The sequence below is a fragment of the Xyrauchen texanus genome, chromosome 9 (genome assembly GCF_025860055.1).
Source record: "Xyrauchen texanus isolate HMW12.3.18 chromosome 9, RBS_HiC_50CHRs, whole genome shotgun sequence".
Lineage (NCBI taxonomy): Eukaryota > Metazoa > Chordata > Actinopteri > Cypriniformes > Catostomidae > Xyrauchen > Xyrauchen texanus.
The window spans coordinates 36,399,655-36,426,478 of record NC_068284.1 but is presented as its reverse complement, the minus strand read 5'-3'; the positions used below and the strand labels follow the sequence as shown (position 1 = coordinate 36,426,478).

General features: G+C 39.4%; 1 protein-coding gene across 2 annotated transcripts in view; it reads left to right on the top strand.

The window, feature by feature from the left end:
- The window catches only part of LOC127648700 (ephrin type-A receptor 4-like), a 55,596-nt gene extending 29,485 nt beyond the window's left edge, over nt 1–26,111 (top strand). Inside the window, exons 5-18 of one of the 2 annotated variants that reach the window (XM_052133422.1) lie at nt 7,975–8,310; nt 9,789–9,913; nt 11,614–11,773; nt 12,560–12,671; nt 16,199–16,257; nt 16,466–16,579; nt 16,748–16,933; nt 20,678–20,739; nt 20,841–21,050; nt 21,319–21,468; nt 21,581–21,774; nt 22,984–23,142; nt 23,613–24,585; nt 24,951–26,111. In XM_052133422.1, the coding sequence (XP_051989382.1) occupies nt 7,975–8,310; nt 9,789–9,913; nt 11,614–11,773; nt 12,560–12,671; nt 16,199–16,257; nt 16,466–16,579; nt 16,748–16,933; nt 20,678–20,739; nt 20,841–21,050; nt 21,319–21,468; nt 21,581–21,774; nt 22,984–23,142; nt 23,613–23,727 (1,982 nt within the window). In that variant the 3' untranslated portion in view covers nt 23,728–24,585; nt 24,951–26,111. Of the gene's footprint in view, nt 1–7,974; nt 8,311–9,788; nt 9,914–11,613; nt 11,774–12,559; nt 12,672–16,198; nt 16,258–16,465; nt 16,580–16,747; nt 16,934–20,677; nt 20,740–20,840; nt 21,051–21,291; nt 21,469–21,580; nt 21,775–22,983; nt 23,143–23,612; nt 24,586–24,950 lie in introns of both variants that reach the window. The other variant, XM_052133421.1, reaches the window with a different exon arrangement.
- The last annotated feature ends 713 nt before the right edge of the window (nt 26,112–26,824 follow it).

Below are 26,824 nucleotides of genomic sequence, written 5' to 3'. Positions count from 1 at the left end.
CCTCCAAACATAATTAAGGTCATTATCATCATTGATAATGGCCAATCATTTAAATTTTTGTTTCATTAGAACAGAGGACATTTCTCCAAAAAGTAAGATCTTTGACTCCATGTGCATTTGCGAACTGTAGTCTGACTTTATATGGCAGTTTTGGAGCAGCGGCTTCTTCCTTGCTGAGCAGCCTTTCAGGTTATATCGATATAGGACTCATTTAACTATGGATATAGATACTTGTCTACCTGTTTCCTCCAGCATCTTCACATGATCCATTTCTGTTGTTCTAGGATTGATTTGTACTTTTCGCACCAAACTACGTTCATCTCTTGGAGACAGAATGCATCTCCTTCCTGAGTGGTATGATAGATGCGTGGTCCCATGGTGTTTATACTGGCATACTATTGTTTTTACAGATGAACGTGGTAATTTCAGGCATTTGGAAATTGCTTCCAAGAATGAATGAGACTTGTGGAGGTCCACAATTAGTTTTTTGAGGTCTTGGATGATTTCTATTGATTTTCCCATGATGTCAAGCAAAGTTTGAAGATAGGCCTCAAAATACATCGACAGGTACACCTCCAATTGACTCCATATAATAAGCTATTTGGCTAATTGCCTAAAGGCTTTACACCATTTTCTGGAATTTTCCAATCTGCTTAAAGGCACAGTAAACTTAGTGTATGTAAACTTCTGACCCCACTGAAATTGTGATATAGTCAATTAAAAGTGAAACAATCTGTCTGTAAACAATTGTTGGAAAAAATTACTTGTGTCATGCACAAAGTAAGTCTCCCAAACGACTTGCTAAAAATATTTTGTTAATGTGAAATCTGTGATTAGTTTTAATGATTTCAACCGAAGTGTATGTAAACTTCTGACTTAAACTGTATGATTATCAGAGCAGTAGGTGACTCATTGACTTGAGAACAGTGTTTTAGCTTGTTAAATAGAGACTGCACAGACAGTGGACATGCCACAGCTCTGAGCCGAGACGACAGGGTTAATCGTAAAGAAGAACACACAAGTCTTTCTCACACACACTCTCACATACAAATCACTCACTCATATGGGGTGATATAAAAAGCATTTCGTGATAAATATATTAAAGATTTCTGGGAAAGGAGAAGAGAGACCCTGGCCAGATGTGTTCACAGTATCAGATTTAATGGGTTTTCCAGATCTGAATCATCAGCCGGGCAGCAGGTTGGGGGGAAGGGTGCTCACACACCTATCGGGCGACCTCACCCAGGGGACGACATATGTGAGCTCTCTAGTCTGGGCTTCCTCCATTTTATGCATCAGATCGTCTTTCTCACCGTACCATCAGCCTCTGTTTAATATGTGGCCATCTTACCTCCTTTAAGCACTCACTCTCTCTTTTCCACCACCTTTTCGCTTTCCTTCTTTAATAGGAGCTCTTTTTACCCGAGCCTCCCTTATCTCCATCTGTCGTTCAAGCAAGCACAACTATGTTGTAAAAACAAAAGTCATGAAAAGCTTGCAATAAAAGCAAGTTTACATGCACAGCAATACACTGATAACTACCAGAAATCAGTTTATGAAAAAAAATCTGACAATGCAAGAAAACATCAGTTAAGTGAGACTTGAAATCATCAGATTACTCTCCGATTTTGTAGTCAAATTGTAAACAGTTATGCACACATTGGATAAGCCCACAGGAACGTAGGTAAAGGTGCTGACGTGAGACGGGCAAAAATACAAGCATTCGGTTTATGCATAAAATATTTAAAGTTGCACTTCGTATCTCTGTGCTCTCTAGTGACATCTGTGGTTGAAACTTAAAATTGCAAGCAATTTGTGGAAGAATACATTATGGCAGTCATGTTCTGACTCTGTTCTTTTGGCAGATAAATCTCCCGATTTGAGCTTACCTTGACATTGCCTGTGTGTGATCATGACTGGAGTCATAACGTGCTGTTTTCATGTTGATATTGTGTTATACGATTAAACATTTGAAATGGAAATATTACTTGCTTCGATGAAGATAAACAACACTCTTATTTATTAATCTCTATATTTGATAGAATTTTTCATTTATAGTCCTTTTCTGACACTACACTCAAAGCACTTTTAAATGGAGAACAGGGAACTCTCCTCAGCAACCACCAATAGATCTTAATGTGATTATTCAAGTGTTTTATCTATTATTAATGTTTGAATTGTGCTACAATTTTCAATTTAAGAGGTTAAAATTGTGATATGGCTGATGCGATTTCAAGAAGATTTTATTATTTTTATACTATATTTTCCAGCCTCAGTTACTACAATAGCATGTCTATGCTATACACACAATAACACGTAAACTAAAAACATAAAACGAGGATTCAATAATGATGGGGATAAAATATACTTTATTACATGTAACAAATAATTTTAAATATGCAATATAACAATTACTAGAAGTCAATATCAGAAGTCATACATATTAAACATGTCACAGTAATTTAACCAGACAACGTAGATACATCACAAACGTATATATACACACTGGAAATTTTCAAGCATGACAAGCATTAAACTAGCTTTTAATTGTGGTGTCTTTCGAGCTGTGCGATCATACCTCCTACTGCACTGCAAACAGTGCAAATATGCTGTTTAAATGCCACAACCGCGCCATCTTTAGGACAATATGACAAACTCCCACTACACGGCAAACAGTGCCGTCCAAGCGCCACAACCGTTCACGTGCCACAACCGCGGCATGTCTTTAAGACCATGCGTCTCAGCCTCCATGGCTCTTTAACCCTTACTATGCCACCCTTACCAAATGAACCATCACTCGCAACTGACAACAATCGGGCTGTTTCAAGTCTTCCCTAAACAGTTCACCAAAAGCCTGCATCGCCGCATCAATCAATTCCATTCGAACATGCTCAACAAGCCCCCATTAGCTAACCCAAATTAATTCACGATCAGAATCAGGGGGACACGTGCCTTATCCTAGTCAGACCACCCTGTTCTAAAGCAGCAGGCGTCCCCACAACGCAGGAAGCCTAAAGCACTCAAGGGCTCCCCCTTTTGAAGCGCAGCTAGGACTCCCCTGTTCGAATGGCGTGAGGGCCCCCCATTGCCGGAGGAGAGGCGGAGGTTGTCCTGAGGGCCGTGGATCCACTCGTATACTCAGGGTGATCTGCCCTAGCGACTTGGATTCACGCTTTCACTGGGGTGGGCCTGACTCCCCAGAGCTATCCACAAGGGCTCTCCCGTTCAAACCACAGCAAGGGTTCACTAGGTCGAATGCAGTGAGAGTCCCCTTTCGATCACAGGTTGGGCTGGGTTAGGCTCGAGCGGCTGCCAAGTCTTCTCCTAAGGGACTCACACTGTTCCCCGCACGAGCCCACCCGTCGAACAACCTGGAGTGAGACTTAAGGTCAATATGGATTCACGCCTCCGTCCGGAGTGACCCTGCCCTTCTACGGGGTTTCCTCCTGCAAATTTCCCTGCTGCCGATACCGGCACAGTCCCTTCAGTGCTACAACCTGAATTCTCTCTTACACCTACCAATATCATGTTCCCAGACACGGACCCAAGCATGAGGCTGCCTCAGCTAGCACAGCTAGCCTTTGGCACATCTGGCCAGCTCACACAAAATGAGAGACATACCCCCCAATTTTATTTTATTTTATTATTTTACATTATTTTGGGGGGCATAAAAGACTTCGCAATATTTTTCATCTCATCTCAAACACAAGGATCTGTAGACAACAGCTTGCTGTCCCATTTTACTGGCATCTTTTGGGGGGTATTTGAGCTCAGTCTTGAGCCCTTCGCACAGGATAGCAAGCCACACATTTTACACTATCCTCTAAGCAGGATTACATTAACTTGTGAACTACTGAAATGGAGTTTTATAAACTAGGTTCGGTAGGAGTAAGGTCATTTAATACGACCAATCACATCACCAGTGTAAGCGTATATAAACATCCACTTACCTCTACATGGCATCAAGTCTTCCGGCATCCCTCCACCTCCCCTTTGTCCTCCTGTCTATTTAACTATAACTAATCTAAGTCTGGGGGAGTATTCGAGCTCAGGTCAAGCCTTGAGCCCTTCGCCCAGGACAGCAAGCCACACACATTTACACTATCCTATAAGCAGGATTACATTAACTTGCGAAATACTGAAACCCAATATACTAAAGCCGCACACAAAAAACGAGATAAATATGGACAAGGTAGCAAGGGAGAAAAAAATTTAAATGGCGATAAAGGGGGAGACAGACAGTAGAGAGTTGAAAGAGAGATGACCCTATTACGCTTGCAGAGCGGAACCTCTCTCTCACCTTAGCGTATTGAAATGCAGTGAAGCCAGTCAACTTAATCAGCTCCTGTCAATCACAGAGAGCATGTGGCACCTTGCCACCATGGGAGAGCGCTCGGTTCACCCCATTCTGCAGGGTGGGTACAGCAGCCACATACTTAATACAGGTTAAACAGAGTTTAAAGACCATTTACACTTAAAGCTCAGCCAGGAGGAATTCAGTCTAATCCAGACCCGGGCCAAATATGTGTTTGAAGTGTTAAAATGATTTGGAGGATATGGAGATATTTAAAAATGGCATTTGCCATATGGGAAGACCTCAAAGACGGATAATGAGACACATCCTGTTTGAGTATGTTTGTCCTCTTGACTCATTTCCTTTAAGGAGAGTTAGTTTGATGTTGGTCGTGTGGTACTTGATACCACCCATTCCCTTGAAGGTGAAGTGTGTAATTTTTTGGGATGTTCTATCATTCTTTCTCTTATACCAGCTTAATATACTGAGACAGCTTTAAGTAAGCCATTTGTATTTGTAATTTTTTTTTATTCCAGAAAAGTGTAAACAATGTGGGGTGAATTAATTAAACAGTTGCACCACATTTGTTCTTGGTATTTCAAAAAGATGCTTATTATTAACTAACCTCAATCTAGTTTAAGCAGGTGATATCAGCGCTGAAATTTCATTGCATCTTGAGTATTTAAATTAAGTAACTGTCATTCTTTCCCAAGCAAACATGCCCCCTTTCTATGTACATATAGGCTTAATATATATATATATATATATATATATATATATATATATATATATATATTACAAAAATTGCTTGGCCCAATTGACATGTCACTATTACCACTCTTACTGCCAGATGAAAGTTATTTATTTAAAAAAGATATTTGTGTACATTTTCTATAAATCATATCAGCAGTAATTCATCAAATAATTAAGTGATGTAAAAGAGCATTATAAACTGTCATATTTACAAATGTGTGGTGTAGTCAAGCACACTTTCAGCATGTTGAAGACAAGATTCAGGTGTATGGATCACAGTAGTCATTGATGCTGTTCAGTCCTGCCAAAGTGTATCTGATAGCGGTGGTCTGTTGCATCCTCCACTATATAGCACACAGAAACAGCCCACAAGGAAGTGCACGTGCAAATTGCATTCAGCAGCGATTCTGTGGGAGTGTTTGCACCATTGCCTGATCTGCATAATTCCTTTAGTAAATGTAGTGCTAAACCAATGCAGACAGTGCATGCAAATAGTGGCACTTTTATTGGGCACATGTAAATCTTAGAAAATTCCCCTTTGTGCCTCTGTGTGTGTATCAAATCATTGGTCTGTTTGTTTGAACATCCCAACCTGCCTTATACAGCAACATTGGCTCAACCAAGGCCGTAAATTGGGGGCAGGAAAATCTGATTGACTAACTAACAACAGATGGGGGAGTCTTTGAGAAAACTGTTTAAAAACAGTCATTATTTTTAAGGCTGTCGATTAAATTATAATCTTCCATGTGTCTCCAGTAGAGTTTGAAGAGCTTTCAGCTAATCAGCTCTGTACTCTTAATGCATGTCAACAATTTTTTTCATTTGTTCACAATTTAAATTCTCCTAATGACATTGAAAAAATATCTGAGACAAAGTTATGGGATCAAAATCCCATCAAAAGTATTGCAGTCATGGATCCAAAAATAATAAGCGTGAATCAAAATAATAAGTGCAGATTATAACAAGCATGAATGAAAAAAAAACAACAACAAAAAAAAAAACAAACAGAAATATTAAAGAAAAGTGATAAGAATTGCAAAAAAATTACGCTGTATTTTTCTTTGCTTTTGTTTCCAAGTTCTGTGCTTGGTTTCCAAAACTTGTGAGTAGAGATTTATGTAAATCAGGGGCTGTTTTGCATCCCTATTGGTCCACTAGTTCTTGATCGACAGCTCCTCCTCTAGCCAATCATTTGAAAAGGGGAGGTGACGTCCAATGCAACTCCGATAGCTGCTGCTCAATATTATATTATTTGTGGTTGATGGATACGCTGCTTTTGTCTGTTTTGAGTATTTTTTGCTAGCTCTAGGAAACAATATGTTGTCTGATTAGGCCATTAACATAGTCCGTTAACACATGTATAGTGTCAGCTGAATTGATTTAGATCAAGTTGGGTTCTGAAATCGTGACTACATTGGTACAGCTTGTAAAAACATGCATCAAACATCCACACCACACCAACCCAACCCAACCTTGTTTTTTTTTTGTTTTTTTAGATATGCAGCCATTAACCTAGGAACAAGGAAGTCTTAAATAATGCCTAAACTTAAGACTCTGCTAACTAAATTATGCTGACTCAATACATGTGTTTAAGGACTATGATAATGGCCTACTCGGACAACACATTGTTTCCTAGAGTTGGCAGAAAATACTCAAAACTGACACAAGCAACATATTTATCAACCACAAATAATATATAATTGAGCAGTCGGAGTTGCATTGGATTGATTTCACCTCCCCTCTTTGAATGATTGGCTAGAGGAGGAGCTGTCGATCAAGAACTAGTGGACCAATAGGGACACAAAACACCCCCTAATTTACATGAAATGCTACTGACAAGTTTTGGAAAACCAAGCGCAGAACTTGGAAACAATAGCAAAGAAAAATACAACGCATGAGTACAATTTTTTTTTAATACATTTAAAAGCAAATTTGTCGGAGAGCACATAAAACTGTAATATAACCATGGAAAACATGATTTTGTTTGCAATTCTGTTGGCTTTGCTGTCATTTTTCTGTTGTTTTTTTGCAGCATATTTTAAATGTGTCTATATATATTTTTGATTCATGCTTGCTACTTTTTGATCTGCACTAATTATTTTGATCTGCGCTTTTTATACATTTTTGCGCTTATAATTTTTTTATCTGCATGTTTTTTTTGGGGGATCTCTGACCACAATACTTTTGACAGGATTTTGATCCCATACAAAGTTAATGCTTGACTGAAAATTAACTGAGATCTCAATTTAAGGTCCCCTAAGATATGAAAGAGCAACCTCTGACCATTAAAATATTCTTTCATGCAGGCTTTGTGAGAAAGTGAACCTGGGACCGTTGATTCAAAGAACCATATTTATCATGAAAACATCACAGGTTTGCTTATACCAGAGATGGCAGTGAGGGCAACCAAATTAGCATTTATGAGATTCCTATCAGCAAGTTGCTCAATTATGGAGATGTAATCATTTCTCTTTCTCGCTCACTCTTGCGGGCTGAGTGTGTTTCCTTTTTGCACAGCTAGCACTGTGCATCGCCTGTGGTGCTGGCTTGTCATAAATGTAATTATCTTTATATTCAGCAGCGCCTGGTTTACGAAAACACCACAGAGAAAAAAAGGCTAACGTACACAAATACACACGCACACAAAGCATACAAACAGACTTGGATGTGTCATAGCCTGTAACATCATCTGCCTGCAGTGGCAATAAAAGGGTGTGTACAGATGTGTATTTGTTTGTCATTTCAATGTCACTGAAGTTTCTCTTGCCAAGGGTGTATTTGGAGAGCAATCTCTGCTGCACTCATAATCCTGTTTTGTTTGTTCCAAACTTCACTGTAGCAAAAGTAAAGCATAAATCATAAGCATATTTGTCATAATATCTTAGAGCTGTGATTTTCTCATATTTCTCAACTTTCTTTTCTCTTAGAGCCCCCGTCCGCTCCTCAGCACCTGATTTCCAATGTGAACGAGACTTCTGTAAATCTGGAGTGGACAGCCCCAGCTTCATCCGGTGGCAGGCAGGACCTTGCTTATAATGTTATATGCAAGAGGTGCAGCTCAGACAGTCAGCGCTGTCAGTCCTGCGGCAATGGCATTCATTTTTCACCACAACAGCTGGGCCTGCGAGCCACCCGGGTGTCCATAAATGACCTACAGGCTCACACCAACTACACCTTTGAGATTTGGGCCATAAACGGTGTATCCAAGCAAAGCCCCGGACCAGAACAAGCAGTTTCTGTGACTGTTACCACCAACCAGGCGGGTAAGTTATTATTATATTATTTATAATTATTATTATATACTATTTATTTTATTCAAATAATATATAAATAATATAATAATTATAATTATATATATATATATATATATATATATATATATATATATATATATATAAAATTTATCCTGTATGTATTTCTTTCAATATATATTTAATTATATAAAATATGTAAAATAAATATGTATTTATTTTATATATAAAGAAAAAAATTATAATTAAATAAAATATAGATATTAAAGCACATTTTGTTTACATTTATGAGTTTACTGGCATGTTAAAGGTACAAAACATTGGCATAAATTCCACAAAAATCCAATTTTGAGTTCATGGGCCTTTAAATAATGGTGTCCTCATGTGGTCTGGTGTAAGGCTGATGTGTAAAATTTGTCACTAAAGTCATCAACTATGTAATCGACTTCCTCTCTGTGAAAGTAGTCTACTTTTTATAACCACAGAAGAATTTTTAATTACCTTTTGCCATGTGTGTCAGAATTTATTTTTATGACAGTAACTAAGCATGTGTCAGGGTCAAATTGTGCATATGCACATTTGTTGGCTGGTCACATTTGTTTGTTCTGAGTGGACTGTTAAGTTTAACAATGTGTTTAATTTCAGGTGAGAAAGTATGAGACAGGAAGGGAATTTTTGTCTGGCTTTTGAGATTGTGTGTGCATGTGTGTGTAGGGACCTCAGTAACAATCCATTTGGCCTTCCAAGTGTCTTTCTCACATCATTGTCTTTGTGAACTCTGGTTTCAATAGCCGTCACATCTGTCTGTACACTCTTCAAACAGACTTTCACTCCTGAATGTCTGTTCTTGGTTTTAATGGCCCCATATATTGAGCAGACCTTGTCCAACAGCACTGTTTCCAGATCAGCTAAGATCAGCTTAATTTAACCAATCATTATTATAGGAGGAGTATATTAAAAACTGATTTGCTTCTAATCATAATTTTACTCAGTAAAGAGGAATGGAGCCAGAATTATCTTGGGGCCAGGCTTAAATTCCCTTTGGCATCTGTAAAGTGTCATTGATAAAGCCCTGAAGATTACAGATAAGCGTGTACTGGCTAGATGATGACATCAATGAACCTTCTGTAGAAACAAAGTGAAATTATGATTGTATTGGAAACACTGGCCCAATTGAGGATACAAAATGCTGATATACTTGCTATGTAGGGCACATCACTTTGGTGGTACAACCGTTCTCTGCAAGAGTTTGGGACAGTTGTTTGGTATAATTACTGCATTCTTCTTTAGACATTAACCTATATAGCTTAAAATGTAGAGTTGTTTTTCAGGATTTCTGTGTGTGTGTCAACACAAATATCTCCACTCTCATAGTTCTCTATTTCTTTATGGCACTAGCGTGTTTATGTTTCTCAGAAACAGCTGTATTGGGTGGTCGGAGTGCTACTAGCAACACTAAACTCTTTCTCTTTGCACTGTTCCTCCTCCAGCTCCCTCTCCAGTTACCACCATCCAGGCCAAGGACATCACCAGACATGCTGTGTCTTTGGCATGGCAACAGCCCGAAAGACCCAATGGTGTCATCCTTGAGTACGAGGTCAAGTACTATGAAAAGGTGAGATGAGTCACAGGAAATATAGTCACCAGCATGTTGTGTTTTAGACAGTGGTTCGCAGCATTGGATCTTGGTATGCTGGTGTTCCAACCAGGCTTCTTACTAGCTTAACCAGCAAGACTACCAGCAAGAACCAAGCTGGCCGAGTAGCTTTACCATTTATCTTCAGGTTTTGCTGGTTATTCTGAATGGCCAGCTTGCTCTGCTGTGGGACCAGCTGAAACCAGTGAAAACCAGCAAGCCTTCTTATGCTTGTTTAATCTGTGTTTTTCACTTGGGAGAACAACACCAGTATATTATGTTTTGAATGCATATCATTTAATGCTGGTTTGTTGGTTTCCCCACCAGGCATTTTTACTTGCTTAAGCTTTCTACTGGTTATGTTTTGCCGGTGAACAACATTGATGTGCTGGTTGATTAGCTTACCCTGTTGAATGTTTTTTGTTTGTTTGTTTGTTTGTTTTTTAATAGCCTAAGCTGGACTTAACTGGTCTCCCAGCCTGGTCAGACTGTTCTGTTGGCTGGTTTGTTTTGGGCACATTTTAGCTGGTCAGGCTGGGATACAAGCTTGATTGGCTTGGCTAGGTTTGGAGACCAGCCTAAACCAGCTAAAACCAACTTAACACAAGCCATCTTAGGCTGGTTTAAGCTGTTTCTTTTATGGAAATTCATGCTGGTCTGAAATTGTATTTTTAGCAGGGTTCTTGAAACTGACAGCCTTAGATCAAGCTATATAAGTGGTAGATATGCACTTTTAAGAATATAGTTCAAGATTAGCCATGGTGACATCACACACTAACAGCATGAGATCAGGTATTGCAAATGAGTGAGATGCTCACTGGAAACTGTAGTTGAAAATGTCGCAATAAACATGCAGTCTTTACTTAAGTCCTCAACATGAGCAGTATGAGGTCAGGTGGAACCCTGAGAGCTGCATTTTAGTTCATAACCAGACCAGACTCACTCACTCACTCACTCACTCTCTCTCTCTCTCTCTCTCTCTCTCTCTCTCACACTCACTCACTCACTCACTCACTCACTCACTCACTCACTCAGAGGAGTCCAGAGAACTGGCAGGTTGGAAGAGCAAGGGGTGAATGGACAGAGCTGGGGTGGAGCTTGTAGGTTTTTGGATGGAGAGAGGATAACAGCATTCTCCTCTCTCTTTCCCTGCTGTGTCTTCCTCTGACTGACTGATTACAGATTGCAGCCATGGTCAGATTCCTTTCCCTCATTCTCTAAGGTTTTCCATTTCAAATACACAGATTAGCACACACTTACATGCCTTGACATACACACAAAACCAGGACACAAAGGTTCTTGTTCTGTGCTCCAACAATTATAAGGCAAGCATTAGGGGACATCTAAGAAAAAACAATTAAACTTAGTTTCCTTTGCTTGTTTTGGTCCGAATTTGACAGCGTTTAAGTGGTTTGGATGTAGTGATGAAACAGGAGTTTTGAACAAGCAAATTCAGGTTACACCCAAGGGAGAAAGCGAAAACAAAGATGGCAGCCTTGATTTTGAACAATGAAGCTGCGGTTTTCCCAAACAAAAGCCTGGCTCTAGTTTCTTTGTCAGACCTTATACAAACCCCTCTTCTGTTTTTGTTTTATCAGGCTTTGATTCTTTATAAAACAAACCCCAGCAAGCAATCCCAGAGGCTTGTTTAACATTTCCTGTTTCTCTTATCCAATCAGGATCAGAATGAACGGAGCTATCGCATAATGAAGACCTCATCCCGCAGCGCTGAGATCAAAGGCCTGAGCCCACTCACTTCCTATGTGTTTCACGTGCGCGCTCGGACAGCCGCTGGCTACGGAGACTTTAGCGCCCCCTTCGAGTTCATGACCAACTCAGGTAGGCTGACGTGTATGTGTGTTACTGATATGTCATTGCAGCCGACAATGGCAAGACTTTGTTCCAACAAATAGAGACGTGAGTGTTAAGTTTTTGGGTGGATCACTCACTCATATGGAAACTTTTTCTCTAAAGTAACATAATTATAGCCTCTGTTTTTTTTTTTTTTTTTTTTTTTTAACGATTGTTCCTTTGTTTACTCAGTACAAAGTCACTGGTATTTTAAAGGTACTTTAAAGTAAATTCCAAAAGGATTGAATGTTTTAGAGCTTTGATACCCAGCTGTTTCAAAACAGCAACTTGAAAGAGGCATGATTTTGTCTTTGCTGATGAAACGGCATGTGTAACTCTGTAATGATAAAACATTTAATGAAAACAGAATCATGTTTTTCGCCTAAATATATTTTCATACATTAAGGGGGTGAATTTTTGCAGACACATTTAATAAACAACGTTATGATAATTATCAGGGTTTACACAGTCATGGAAAACCTGAAACTTATAGAGAATTAAAAAAAATTATAATAAATACAAAATACAGGCCTGGAAAAATAATAAAAGGCATGGAAAATTCATATAGTGAATATATATATGTTCAGGTAATGCTCTGCTGTACAGTATTTATTTCTCAAATTGGTCTGAAATTGAAAAAAAATATTTTACAGTTTTTAATCCAGTTATCGCAAACCACTGGAACGGAAGGTAATTTCCTGATTAAAAAGTATTGGAACCCTGAATTAGACATTTCAGATAATTAACTTCAGTTTATTAATGATTTCTTCTCAGTTCCTTCTCCTATCATCGGAGACGGTGCTAACTCCACCGTCCTGCTGGTGTCTGTGATCGGCAGCGTGATTTTGCTGCTCATCTTCATCGGAGTCTTCATCATCAGCCGCAGGTAAGCCACCTGGCTCAGCCATGTGTCAATCGTATCAGATACTCTGCAACAGGAAACCGTCCTCCCTCTGTCCCTGTGGGCGTCTCCATCACCTCTCCCTCACCCTATCTGTCATTCTCTATCAGTCTCTCTCTATCTCTGTATCTATCTGTCTTGCCCCTGCTGTCTTTCTCTCCCCCTACCTGTCCATCAATCTCTCTTTGCTGGTTCTCACGGCTCTTAATCCTTCTCTTTCCCCTCCTCTCTCTCTCTTTTTCCCTGTGGTGTAGCTGGTGGTATTGTGACATGCCATTGGCAGCTCAGCCTGATTAGTCTCTGCTGTGCTGCAGTGGTTCCCTGTGCAGTGTATGTTGTAATCCACAGGAAGCATGTCCTCTGCTCGCCTTCCCAAGGGAGTCAGGGACAGGTGGTAGAACGGCCGTGTGTGCGTTCGCATGTGTGCATACTTATACGTGCGTGTACCACACTCAATCAGAGCAGTTGTCATACTCACACAGGCGAAATGTCATGATTGCTTTACCTTAATCAAAAAAATTTTCTCATGTCAAACCCTACACTCTCGGCCAGCCACACTCCTACTGCAGTTAATATCAGAGCATAGATCGACGGCCTCCTGTTTTTGTGTAAGCCTCTTTTAAAGGATTCCCATGGTCATAAAAACCTGGAATTAATCAGGGAATTTAAAAATTGTGACTTTCAGGCTTGGATAAGTCTTTAAAATGGATAAAATATACATAAAAAGACATGAATATTTTAAAAGTGAATTCTATTTCTATATTTCTAGTTATACTAAGCTCCTAAATATACACTGATCAGCCACAACATTAAAACCACCTACCTAATATCGCATAGGTCTCCATCGTGCCGCCAAAACAGCACAGACCTGTGTCTCGGAATAGCATTCTGAGATGCTATTCTTCACACCACAATTGTATAGAGTGGTTATCTGAGTTACCATAGACTTTGTCAGTTCGAACCAGTCTGGTGGTTTTAATGTTGTGGCTGATCAGTTTATAGATGATTAGAAACTCCTCTATGAGTGTAATCTCTATAAAATTATAAAATTGTGATAGCCAGGACTGGACTGATAAAATTATATAATGATAATGATGAAAGGATTTAAAATTGTATAAAATTGGGAAAGTCATTGAAGTTGATAAAATCCTAAAAAGTAATGGAAAACTGATGAAAATTTCAACAACGCTTATATAGAAATTACTCTTGATTAGAAATTATCTGAGTGCAATCACTGTAAAATGATTAAAAAATATATATATTTTTTAAAAATATAAAAATCCTTATATCCTGAATAATCATAACGATACTACATAATCATGATTGACTGGAAATGCAATATAAATATATTGGTCAAAAGGTTTGTAAACCCTACTATTAAACACATTTGCACATTTCCTGACAGTGGTGAAAGTCTCTATCCTTACAATGGTTGACATTGTATCATTATCAGTGGTGATAATCATCTTCAAGCAGCATCAGCCTCATTCACAGTGAAAATAACAATCAAAGCTAATGAATAGGGCCTTTGTTTTGGACAAGAAGCCATTAAGCACTTCCTCACTGGATCCCTTCAGTGGGAGACAAGACTACACCTCCTCAGTAGCTCTCACCTTTGCCCTGCTCTTCTTACCTTGAGCAGACACCAACCGCTCAATTGTGGTTGGGGTGGGGGTGGGGGGTATAGTGTGTACAACCCCACACAAAGCCGCAGGTTACTCACTTTAGTACTAGGATAGCACACCTGATCATCTCCTTGTTCCTAAAATAATGTGTACTGGGCGCTCTGGCTGATGGCAGGGCTTCCTCCCAGGAAGGCATGACCCCCTGCAGGCTGAGCTATTTCCAGCTTGAGCGGAGCACTCAGGCATTAAAGCCTGGCTCTCTCCTCCTGTTCAACCTGTGGATATGCCCCTCTCCCTCCCTCACTTCTTTTTCTTCCTTCACTAACCTCGAACCTTGGGGGCCTTTGTCAACGCCAGAACGCACTAAAAAAAACAATAACAGCAGTTGTGCATTCCAGAGAGGTTTTTTTCTGTTCTAATCCACCCCCTCCTCTCCATATACAGGCAGGTGACCCAATCCCCAGCAGGGAGTCCTCGGTTAGGGCAGCGTCCCGGGCTGGGTTGTTATCTGTTCCATTGCTTTTGTTGTGCCTTGTGTGCCCATGCAAAATGGTCAGCATTTGGCTCGAAGGTGTAATTGGGTGAAATGGGAACTGAAGATTTTGCGTACTAGTGCATTTATATTACTGTAGACTAGAGGTTGTCCGGTCATCCTAAAATAACCGATTACTCAGTAGATCGTTTTTAAAATCGATTCATAGAATGTTACAACATTTTCTTAGTCGGCACAGACAAATAGGCCAGAGTACAAAATTAATAAAATTTTTCAACCAAAATCCCAACAATATTCAGAAAAAACGTGCACAATGTGAGAACTTTAACACTAAACAAGCACAAAACACATCGGGTACTCTTATTTTGAAATGACGGAGACTTGGCTCCATTTTTTTAGTGGAGGGAATGATTGTGTTGCTCTTTTGGCCACTTGATACATTTTAATCATTCACTCTTCATTCCTTTACCTCATTCTTGCTTTTTCTTTGTCTCCTTATTATTTTTGAGAGTGGTATATGAACAGTATGAAAAGTGGGGGCAGGTGGCACAATATAAAACTTAGTATGACTTAAAAGCCACAGCATGATAACCACTTTCCTGTATTTAGTCCTCGTTAAGTCCACTACCAACACAAGTGGTTGATTATACATTTCTTGTTTTTCATGTCCAGCTACAATCTTATTTCTTTGCACTGCAGCCAAGCAGAACGAAACTCTTAAAATATAATAGTTGTCTCCCAAAAGCTGGAATTTCTTACAGTCCTTCCAGTTCCAAATAATGATTACTGCCCTCCTGATTTCAGATAAAATGCCAGCGGACTTGGTACGTGAACAAACCTTCTCTCCGCTTTGAAGGTTTACTTTCTTTGCAGCTTTATTAGCCTGACTGATTTTACGGCCCTACTTTTATGGAAAAGGCTGAAAGGTCATTCAGAAATTTGACCCGCTACAATGGCTTGGAACAGTATATGAGTCAGTCCACCATGTCTCACAGATGTTAGTCTGGGTGAAGTAATACTTCAGCTGTAATCCCAAATGAAATATGCATTTCTCATAGGTTGCTCTTTCATATGTCAGAGACTTAATGGAGTACTCTAAAATATGTTTCATCTAAATATCAACTTTATCTCGGATGTTTCTACTGCAATTCCTTGGGGGAAATTTAAATTAGACATACAGTAAGAGCTACAAAATTAAAGCTCTTAAAATGTGGAGAGGATAACCCAGATGATTTGTTCTGAAGAATTTGATTGATTGAAACTTTTGATTGCAGACTTTGGTAAATCAAAAATTTTTTTTTTACTATAGACAACTTTCAAACTCTAGACGAGTGAGATTACTGTTTTTATTTTTAATGATTTTTAAAATCTCTCTTATCTCAATGTGTTAACAGGAGAAGCAAATACAGCAAAGCCAAACAGGACTCTGATGAGGAGAGGCATTTGCATCCAGGTAATGCAGCGATAAACACACAGACAATGAGGTATTTTCATTCTCAATGTATTGAATGATAGACAGAAGCCAACAAGAGAAAGGGAGGAGAATGAAAAACAGATGTGCTATTTTCATCATGTTGTCTGTCTGCCAGCTATCCTCTCCTTCTCTTTTTTCCCCCATATAACATGGTAACCTCTCTCTCTTTCTTTCCTTCTCCCAACAGGGGTCCGGATCTATGTGGACCCCTTCACCTACGAGGACCCCAATCAAGCCGTCCGTGAATTCGCCAAAGAAATCGATGCCTCCTGCATCAAGATTGAAAAGGTCATCGGCATCGGTGAGCAAATGACCTGCTGTTTTTAGTTCCATGTTTCTGTCTGTCAGAGTGAATGTAGCTAGACCACAACTGTTACAGTGATATGTAAGCGTACTGTTCCAGACAGGTCGCATGCGTCATTACGTACCGCAGAATTATTTTATTCAAACTTGATTTTTCCGTTTGAAGGAGAATTTGGGGAGGTGTGCAGCGGGCGGCTGAAGATGCCTGGAAAGCGAGAGATCTGTGTGGCCATAAAAACCCTCAAAGCAGGATACACTGACAAACAGAGGCGGGACTTCCTGAGCGAGGCTAGCATCATGGGCCAGTTCGACCACCCCAACATCATCAGATTGGAGGGAGTCGTCACTAAATGTGAGTCTTTTAAGAGTGCGTGTATATATACTGTATATACAGTATATACAGTGTGTGTGTGTGTGTGTATGTATATATATATATATATATATATATATATAGATTGTGAGAAGCAAATGTAACATTTTAAGAATCTGCCTTTCATCCAGATTCTTTCTTATGTTTGCATGTCTTTTGCAAATCATGGCCTTCTTACAATTCAGGCAGTGTGCTTCACCATCTACCATTTATCGTTTTTCACAAAATGTCTTTCACAAGCTAATGGTTTTTGTTTCAACATTATACTTGTGCATCAAAAGAATTTTATTGAAAATTGGAGCACTTTTTTCCAAAAATGTTTTACCGTTGATGCCTGCCTCCTGTTTGCATCTTAATGCTTTTTGGAACTGCGCTAAAGAAATGACGCATTCCCTATTTTTCCAATTTGATGAAAATCAAACCTGTATTTTGTAATGCACCCTTCCCATTACCGGAATGGAATCTTGGCTGACTGGCAGACCCGACATCAAACCTTTTAATATGGCAATATTGATTGAAAGTTGACTCTCTCTCTTATGTATATTTGAGAAACCCTCAGGGGTCCAGTTGTGGTTGGCTCTCACCTGGCAAAACAGCATATAATATGCAGAGAAACCAGTACAGTGTGTGTGTGAGTGTCTGTGTGTGTGTGTGTGTGTGTGTGTGTGGTTGTGTGTGTTAGTGGAGAGCTCAGAGCAGTGATTTGCATTAGTATGCTTTGCATTCGACAGCTGGACTGAAGAACACTCTTAGTGTCTCCTCATGGTGATGGCTCATTCACTGTTAAACTGCTGAGGAGCCCTGGAGAGAAACTCAGCACACAGAAACACAATGATGAAGATGTTTTTTGAGTTGTTATGGTGGGAGAGTTTTGCTTTTATATGAAGGGGCTTCTTCGTACATGTGACAATCCCACTGAGTCACATCTTTTCTCTAGACAGCCCGGCAAATCCCTGACCTTTCTGTGATGTATTAGTGAAGACAATGCCAACAGATGGTTTACAGAGAGAGAGAGAGCGAAGGAGTGAAACAGAAAGTAAAATATAAGACACACACTGCATGTCCCGAGGAAGCTCTTTTCTTTACTTTTTCCTTTACTTAAGTTTTATTGCCAATTTACAAGTTGATAAATACATGTGTATATATACATTCACTGAACACTTTATTAGGAAGATGTGTAGACCTACTTATTCATGCGATTATCTAATCAGCAAATCGTGTGGCAGTTGTGCAATTCAGATACAGGTCAGGAGCTTCAGTTAATGTTCACATGAACCATCAGAATGGGGAAAAGTGTGATCTTACTGATTTCAACCTTGGCATAATTGTTGGTGTCGGATGGGCTGGTTTGAGTATTTCTGTAACTTCTGATCTCCTGGGAATTTCTATGTACAACAGTCTCTAGAATTTGCTTAGAATGGTGCTAAAAACAAACAAAAAACATCCAGTGAGCAGCAGTTTTGCAGCCTTGTTGATGAGATAGGTCAACGGAGAATGGCCAGACTGGTTTGAGCTGACAGAAAGGCTACACTAACTCAGATAACCACTCTGTACAATTGTACATCTCAATCTGTGCAACACATCAAACCTTGATGCTGATAAGCTACAACAACAGAAGACCATGTTGGGCACTTTATTTGGACCTTAGTGTTCCTAATAAAGTGCTCAGTGAGTGTGTGTGTATATATATATATATATATATATATATATATATACTTAAAAACACAAAACAAACCTAATAAAAGGAAGGTTTTGTATCTGATTAGACAATTACTTACTGGAAGCATATATAATTATAGATTAACAATATTTAGTTCCTATTCTTCATTTTTATAACACTATTCCATTTCTCACAGTGATGTAATAATTCATTCAAGTAACATAATAAATAATTTTAAGCCCTAAAAACCATGTGAAATCGCTTGATGAGCATAGTTTTCTGAAATGATTAGGCTTTAGTTTGGTCATAGCCATGACATTTTTTTTGCTACTTGTTGGTTGATCGCAGGAGGAGGGACCTTCTCATTCTAGAGAGACAAAAATATGCCTAGTGCAAGATGAGTCATCAACATTTTTTCCATTTTCCCAAAAGAGAAAGACTGTAAAATTGTAATACATATATACACTAAAAGTGGATTTTCTGAACATTGAGAAGTACACAAACCTTAAACAAACACACATGGACTATACACCATAAGATACTATCCTTCTTCAAAGTATTATTTGAATTGCCGAGTTACATCATTAAAAACTGCCTTGGGATGTGAAATCTGTTTCATCTCTAATTGAATACAATTCCAGAAAACGGTTACTTTTGGGCAACTCTATATGAATGTGCTCAGCATAGTTATGACTACACGTTTTCCAGCTTACTAAAGAATATTTTAACAGAGCTGCTGTCTTATAGCTAGCTCAGTGAACACTATTATTGTGCTGTTTATTAGTAGCAGTACTTCCCATAATCCTCAGCATGGCTGGAGTAGTGTCTTCAGGATAACTGTTATTACAAACAGACAATGGCAGCCCCCTTTCATTGCAGCCTACGCCTCCAACAGGGCCAATTAAACCTGTTAAATAAATTACTAATGATGTAGAAATTGTCCTAAATAAATAAAGACAAAATGCCCCTAAGCCTCGGAGAGAGCGAGTGAGAGTTAGAGAGAGAAGATGCCAGCCGTCTCAGCAGAAATCATTCACAGACGGGTATGGTGGGCGCAGTCTTTTATGTGCTGGCACTAAATTCAAGATTGTATTTGCATAATGAAGGCACCGCTCAAACATTGAAATGATTCCTCGGAGGTGAAGTGTGTATGTGTGTGTACGCATTTGTGAACGGCTCTGTGTAGGTGTGTGTGTGGATGCCATTGTCCTCTATTGTAAAGCCCGTGCTCTCCTTCCTTTCGGCTCTATGAAAGGGGCCTGGTTGCCATAGAGTTGCCATGTCTCAGTAGTGACTGGCAGGTAATGTGGGAATCCAGCCCTGATAGCCTCAAGCAACGGCCGCATTCAGTAAGCAAACCCACACAGAAATCCCACTCACAAACAGGAGCGGAGAGGAAGAGAGGAGAGTGTGTGTGAGAAAATGGGGCGGGCTGGAGAACGGGTACTTTTAGGGCTTGATTGGGTAGTGCCATTCAAACATGCTGATGTGTGCAAGACCGTAACCACCGATTCTGGTGATTTTACATTTGGTTCCCCCTAATCTTGAATATATACATAGATCCTTGCCTGAATGCATGCAGCTACTAACAAACAATCAAAAATGCCCCTTTATTTGCTATTCTTTGATGCATTGTAGGTAATAAATAAAGTGGTATTTTTGCCTTTGATTATTAAAATACTTCATAGTCTCCAAAACATGGAGAAAAAAGCATGAGTTTCTAAAGCACACGATTGGTTCTGAAGCATGATTATCAAACCCTGATTGGTTCAAAGTAAGGCCACCTCCACACTAATACATTTTCATTGTAAAACGCATTGATTTTGCTATGTTTACACCTCTCGTGCTCACTGGATCTGTATTTTCCTCCACCAAAAATGGAGACAATGCTCTCAACTGATGTTAGGAAACTGAAAATGTTTAAAATGAAAACAGATTAGTATAGATTAGCATAGTGGCCTTAGAAAACAGTAGGCAATCAGGTGCTGATGTTTTGGTACACTGATGAAATGCTATTTAAACTTGAAGTATACAAATATTCCTATCTTTTATATTGCTCTGTGCAGGTAAGCCAGTTATGATCATCACTGAGTACATGGAAAATGGATCCCTGGATGCTTTTCTCAGGGTGAGTCCAGCCACTTTTCCAGCATGCCATATTTAAGCATTGCAGCCTTCTGGTTTAGTGTATTGATTTAAACATGATTTGACTCTGATTCTTTGCTGTAGAAAAATGATGGTCGGTTTACAGTAATTCAGCTGGTTGGCATCCTGCGTGGTATCGCTTCAGGAATGAAGTATCTGTCTGACATGAGCTACGTCCACCGTGACCTGGCAGCACGCAACATCCTGGTTAACAGTAACCTGGTGTGTAAGGTGTCTGACTTTGGCATGTCTCGAGTTCTGGAGGAAGACCCAGACGCTGCTTATACAACCAGGGTAAGCTGAACAACCTAAATTTGTTTGTCCTTGTGTTTGCCACCCAAACACATGCTTTCTAACCAATTACGCTGAAGCATTTAACCTGCATGTATGTGGCTGCTTTGCTTATAAGGAGCACTAGTATCTATTCAAGTAGTTTAGATATAGAAACTAACCCTAGCATTGCGTATGTGCGAGTGTATGTGCATGCGTGTGTGTGATTAACCTCCATGCATGTGTTTGCTATCTCTTTTGGAAGGAATTAACAGGAACCTATCAATCACAGGGAGGCAAGATTCCAATTAGGTGGACCGCCCCTGAAGCTATTACGTACAGAAAGTTCACTTCCTCTTCCGACGTGTGGAGTTATGGCATCGTCATGTGGGAAGTGATGTCATACGGAGAGAGGCCGTACTGGGACATGAGTAACCAGGATGTAAGTGTTCCATCAGGGAACAGACATGGTTGATTCAAAAATATAATGTTTGTAATTGTTTTAAGTTTTTGTGTATAACTTCCTGTTTTGTATGTCTTCCTGTTTGTCTTAGGTGATAAAGGCAATTGAGGAAGGTTACAGGCTGCCACCACCAATGGACTGTCCAGTTTCTCTGCACCAGTTGATGCTGGACTGCTGGCAGAAAGAGCGAGCAGAGAGACCAAAGTTTAGTCAAATAGTCAACATGCTGGACAAACTGATCCGTAACCCCAACAGCCTGAAAAGGACGGGGGGAGAGATGGCAAGGTAAAGTCAGATACAAAAGTCAGATTTTCTTGCCTCCATTGAAGCACACAAGATGCTCTTTGGAACATTCTCTAATAATACTGGAAAAGCATTGATCATCGTTTTTTACACAAACTTGTGCATTCCATAATTGCATTTTGCATATATCATGAAAGCTAAAGGGGGACATGTATTTAAATTCATGTTAAAGGAATAGATCACCCCCACATTTAATATATCTAATAATTTACACACCCTCATGAAATCCCAGATGTTTATTACTTTCTTTATTCTGCTGAACACAAACTAAGATTTTTAGAAGAATATCTCAGCTCTGTAGGTCCTCACAATGCAAGTGAATGGGTACCAAAATGTTAAAGGTCCAAAAAGCACATAAAGGCAGTGTAAAAGTAATCCATAAGACTCCAGTGGTTAAATCCATATCTTCAGAAGCAATATGATAAGTATTGGTGAGAAACAGATCCATAATTAAGTTGCGTTGTACTATCAATCACCAATTTTACTTATACATTCTTCTTTTTTTTTTTCTTCACATTCTTCATGCATATCACCACCTACTGGGCAGGGTGGAGAATTTATAGTAAAAAAGGACTTAAATATCAATCTGTTTCTTGCCCACACCTATCATATCGCTTCTGAAGACATGTATTAAACCACTGGAGTATTATGGGTTACTTTCATGCTGCCTTTATGTGATTTTTGGAGCTTCAAAATGTTGGTCTCCATTCACTTGGAAAAATAGAGCTGAAATATTCTTCTAAAAATGTTTGTGCTCAACAGAAGAAAGAAAGTCATACACAGTTGGGATGACATGAGGGTGAGTAAAAAATTAGATAATTTTTTCGGGTTGAACTATCCCTTTAATTGCAATCCTGATCATATATTTTGTAATAGAAACATTTTATTAAATCAGAAAAATGCTAAATAGAAGCATTTTAACTAGTAGTCTCAGGGTTTTGGACCCCACTCTACTGTGAGTCAGGCCGAGTCTTATTTTTTACAGGTGATGGATAGCTATAAAAGCATTTTGGGATGTGACACATAAGTGCATGTTACATGCATGACTGGCGCTGTTATATAAAAGTGTTCCTATGAAGTGATGCATACACCTGTAATGTCTTTTATAGTTCTTTTATAAGTTAAAAGTTGGCAACAGAGAGCCTGCCCGATCTTTTGGGACTCTTAAGTAAGTCTCTATTTCTTTTGTAGACCCAACACCACCCTCCTGGAGCCCAGCAGTCCAGAATTCACGTCTACCCTTGGCACAGTTGCCGATTGGCTGCAAGCCATAAACATGGAGCGTTACAGGGACAACTTCACCGCTGCTGGCTACACCACCCCAGAAGCAGTGGTACATATGACACAAGAGTGAGTAACATGAGCAAATACTGGGCACTCTTAAAGGGATAGTTCACCCAAAAATTATAATTTACTCACTTTCATGATGTTTCAAACCCATTTGACCTACTTTCTTCTGAGAAACAAAAAAGAGATTTTAGGAGACATTTTATGTGTATATTTTGGACATAAAGGGCTTTGAGTGCGCTTTTGATTAATGCTAGAGACGGAAAAACAGCTTTTAAATCAGCACTCTGGGATACACGGTCTTGACAAATGGGTTCAGTAGTCACATTTCCATGCAAAAACCCTATAGATGGCAATCCATGAAAAGTTTCTCAGAATATTTTACTCTGACATGCAAATGTACAGCCAGAGTGCTTAGATTTCATGTTAAAAGCAAATAAGGAGAGAGGGATAACTTTCTGTTTGCATATATCAAATTAGAATAGAGCGACTGTCTGTTCTCATCACCTCTATCTTGTGTTTCATTGAAACAGAGACATGGCTCGGATAGGAATCTCCTCTTCCACACACCAGGAAAAGATCCTCAGCAGCGCACAGGGAATGCTGTCCCAGATGCAACAAATGCAAGACAGGATGGTTCCTGTCTGAACACGGGATCAGAACACAAACTCAAAACATACTTTGGACTTAGTTTTTTTTATTATTTTGGTTTCTAAGAAAATCCATTTACCTCATCCATGCACTTTAAATTAAAATTTTAGAAAATGAACGAAAAAGAAAACAAACAGAAAAATATTTCAGAGGAATAATACAGCACTTTCTTTCAATAACGTCATCCCTGCCCATCAAGAGGATTGCCCCACGCTGTACTAATACTCTGGATACAATTTTAGGAAGCTTTTCATGGGTTCCTTCATTTTAATGACACTACAAAGGAGTTTCTCTGTTTTGTTTTGTTTTTTCGATTGTTTTTTTTTTGTATGTATGTGTCTGTAAGTACTGTAAATTTATAAATAGTACTGAAATTTTCATCCGCTCCTGCCATTTCACGGTTACTAGAGTCAGCGGCACCTGGATTTTTTTTACACTCAAAACAGAGGCATCAGAGATAAAGATTTTACACGCTTGTTAATGCTTTTGTTCTGGGGATTTCGGAGAGGCGTTCATCTTCACAATGTCCACAATGGAAGACATCTCCCAGCTAGTTCTGGAGGGTCTCCAGGTCACCCACCCCTTCTGAATGGAATATCTGTCTCCACTCTGCAATTCTCCATACTTCTCCACTTGGCTGGGAACTCATGCACACCAGTTGGAACAGAAAATACTGCCCTCGGTTTACATCTCTCTCTCTCCACCTCGGTCTCCACGGTCCCCCTTTTCTCACTCTCCTGTTCCATCTATGTCTCCTCACTCTTGCCCTCATCTCTTTGTCTCGGGAGACTTTTGGCGGGCCGTGAAATCAACACATGTCTCCCTTACTGGAAGTTCCATCATTGCTGAGCTAAGGTAAGCATGACATAACAAGTTTGACCCACTGTTTATGAGATCTGCTCTACTTCCCCTCTGTCCCCTGCAGTTATTTATCCACTCATTAGGTGGGATTAGAACCAGCACAGTTGAATATGTGGGACTATATTGGCAGAGCTCAGTTCCATTTGTTGGGATGAACTTAAAATGAAAATGGAGCCAAAAATGTGAAATGTATTTTTCTCTCATGCTCCCCAGCAACAGTTCAAACAGAGCATTTTTTGATTCCATACTCCTAGGATTACTTTAATTAATGCTGTATATCTGTGCAAGTCCTGGTCTGTTTATGGTATAGTCTTTGAATCCCAAATCTTAGTAATTTTCTCTTTTCTCTCTCTCTTCAGAGTCACCTTCATACATCTGCTCCACAGAGATATCCTCTTTCAAACTCAGCACAGTTGCAATAACTACATTTATCCAACTCTAGGACAAAGGACTTAAATTCCCATGATTCCCGCCGAATGCCAAACTTTTCCGCAATGGGAAATTGGAAGCAAATGACAAACAACCCTGAAGAGCATGCAGGGCCCTTCGGTTGTCTCTTAAGAGATTCAGTGAGGAATTACAATGAATTTTTTTTTCATTTTGTCTCGCTAGTGCAGTGTCGACATTTTGACAGAATATCTTCAAGCTCTTCGTTCTCAGTGCAGTGTTTGTTTTCTCTTTAATGGATCACAGTTTGTTTTGAGATGCATACACAAAGGACAAAAACTCATTACGTGTGCTAAAACTACAGAACTCTTAAGTTGTTGCTAATCGCTGAAGAAAAATATACTGGAGTTGTTTGCTTTGTACACCACTGCTGTTCTTTGCTTCTTACGCCAAGACTGGGGATTGCAACTAAAACATGGCACGTTTATTTGGGCCATTTGACTCGAACAGGAATGAGTTGCACTAATTTGAATGGTCTGAAAGTGGACTGCAAGGAGAGGCACGTTATTTGTACCTAAAATAAACTTATTACAGGAATGTTTATAACAAAGGGGGGAAAACTCTTAACATTTCAAGTGTGCTCTGTTTCACATCAACCTGATTCATTCCGTCCAGTTCGAGAGACTCTTTAATCCAAGTTTTTTTTTTTAATGTGATGCATTCTCATCTGAAAAGCCTCCGCTCTGCCCTTGAATATATTTCTTTCTTTTTGTCATTTTTTGTTTCATCCATCTATATTCCCTCCTCACTGTTTGGTGTCAGCCTTATAGGACCTGTTTGGAATATGCAATGAATGTGAGAGGAGAGAAATTCAATAGATTGTACCGTGCCAAGTCTCTTAATGTAGTTTATTCTGGAGGAACACTCTAACAAGTCATTTTTCTCAGCTGATCTAGAATTTAAGTTTAACATTGTGTGTAATTGTGTGAATACTGTCATTGTTTTCCCTTGCTTCCATTTTTATTTCATAAATGTAGGTACATGAAACGTCATTTATTTATGGTCTTTTTTTATCTAGTTTGTAAATTGTAAAATAGAGCTATGAGAGAAATAAATGATTGCCAAGTGCATTGTAATTAACGTCTAAAATGATTTATGTGAGCAATTTACTTAAACGCTAGCATGCTAATTCTCCAAAACAAATGGCTGGAAAGTTTAGCCATCTGCCGATGTGCCGAAATCTGACTCCCCTCCAGATTCTTACTCAACAATACCTGATTGGTCTTTATACCAAAAGGCCACCCCTAACCCTAACCATAGTAGGGAGTCATTGGTCCTTATCCCTAAAGCCCACTCCTACACCTACCCCAAACCATAACCATACTAGGGAGACAGCATAACACGGGTTATGTGGATGGAAGGGTCTCATGAGATATTCTCACATAGAGAGAAATGGTTTCTTGCACTTTATTATTCTTAGGGTGAAATGGGACAATTGGCTTTGTGTGATGCGGGTCACATATTACATTTTGGCTGCTGTTGAAACGAAACGGTGGCTGGAGTTGAGTCTGGTGGTATAAATAGGCCTTGCCAGCAGCATTCAGATTATTTAGATTTTCTCTGCTACTCCTCGCCTCTTTCAATCGAAGCTTGAAATGAGAGTTTGTGTAAATGCTATCGCTGATTGTGAGAAAAAAGCAGCTTGGCAATGAGAACCAACACATTAAAACCGTATCAAAAATATAAAAAAAAACAAAAATGAGAAAATTCTCCCCCGAAGAACAATTTCAACAATCAAATCGTATTATGATGAAGCGGCGGCAGAAGAAGAGGCAGCCTCGCTCGC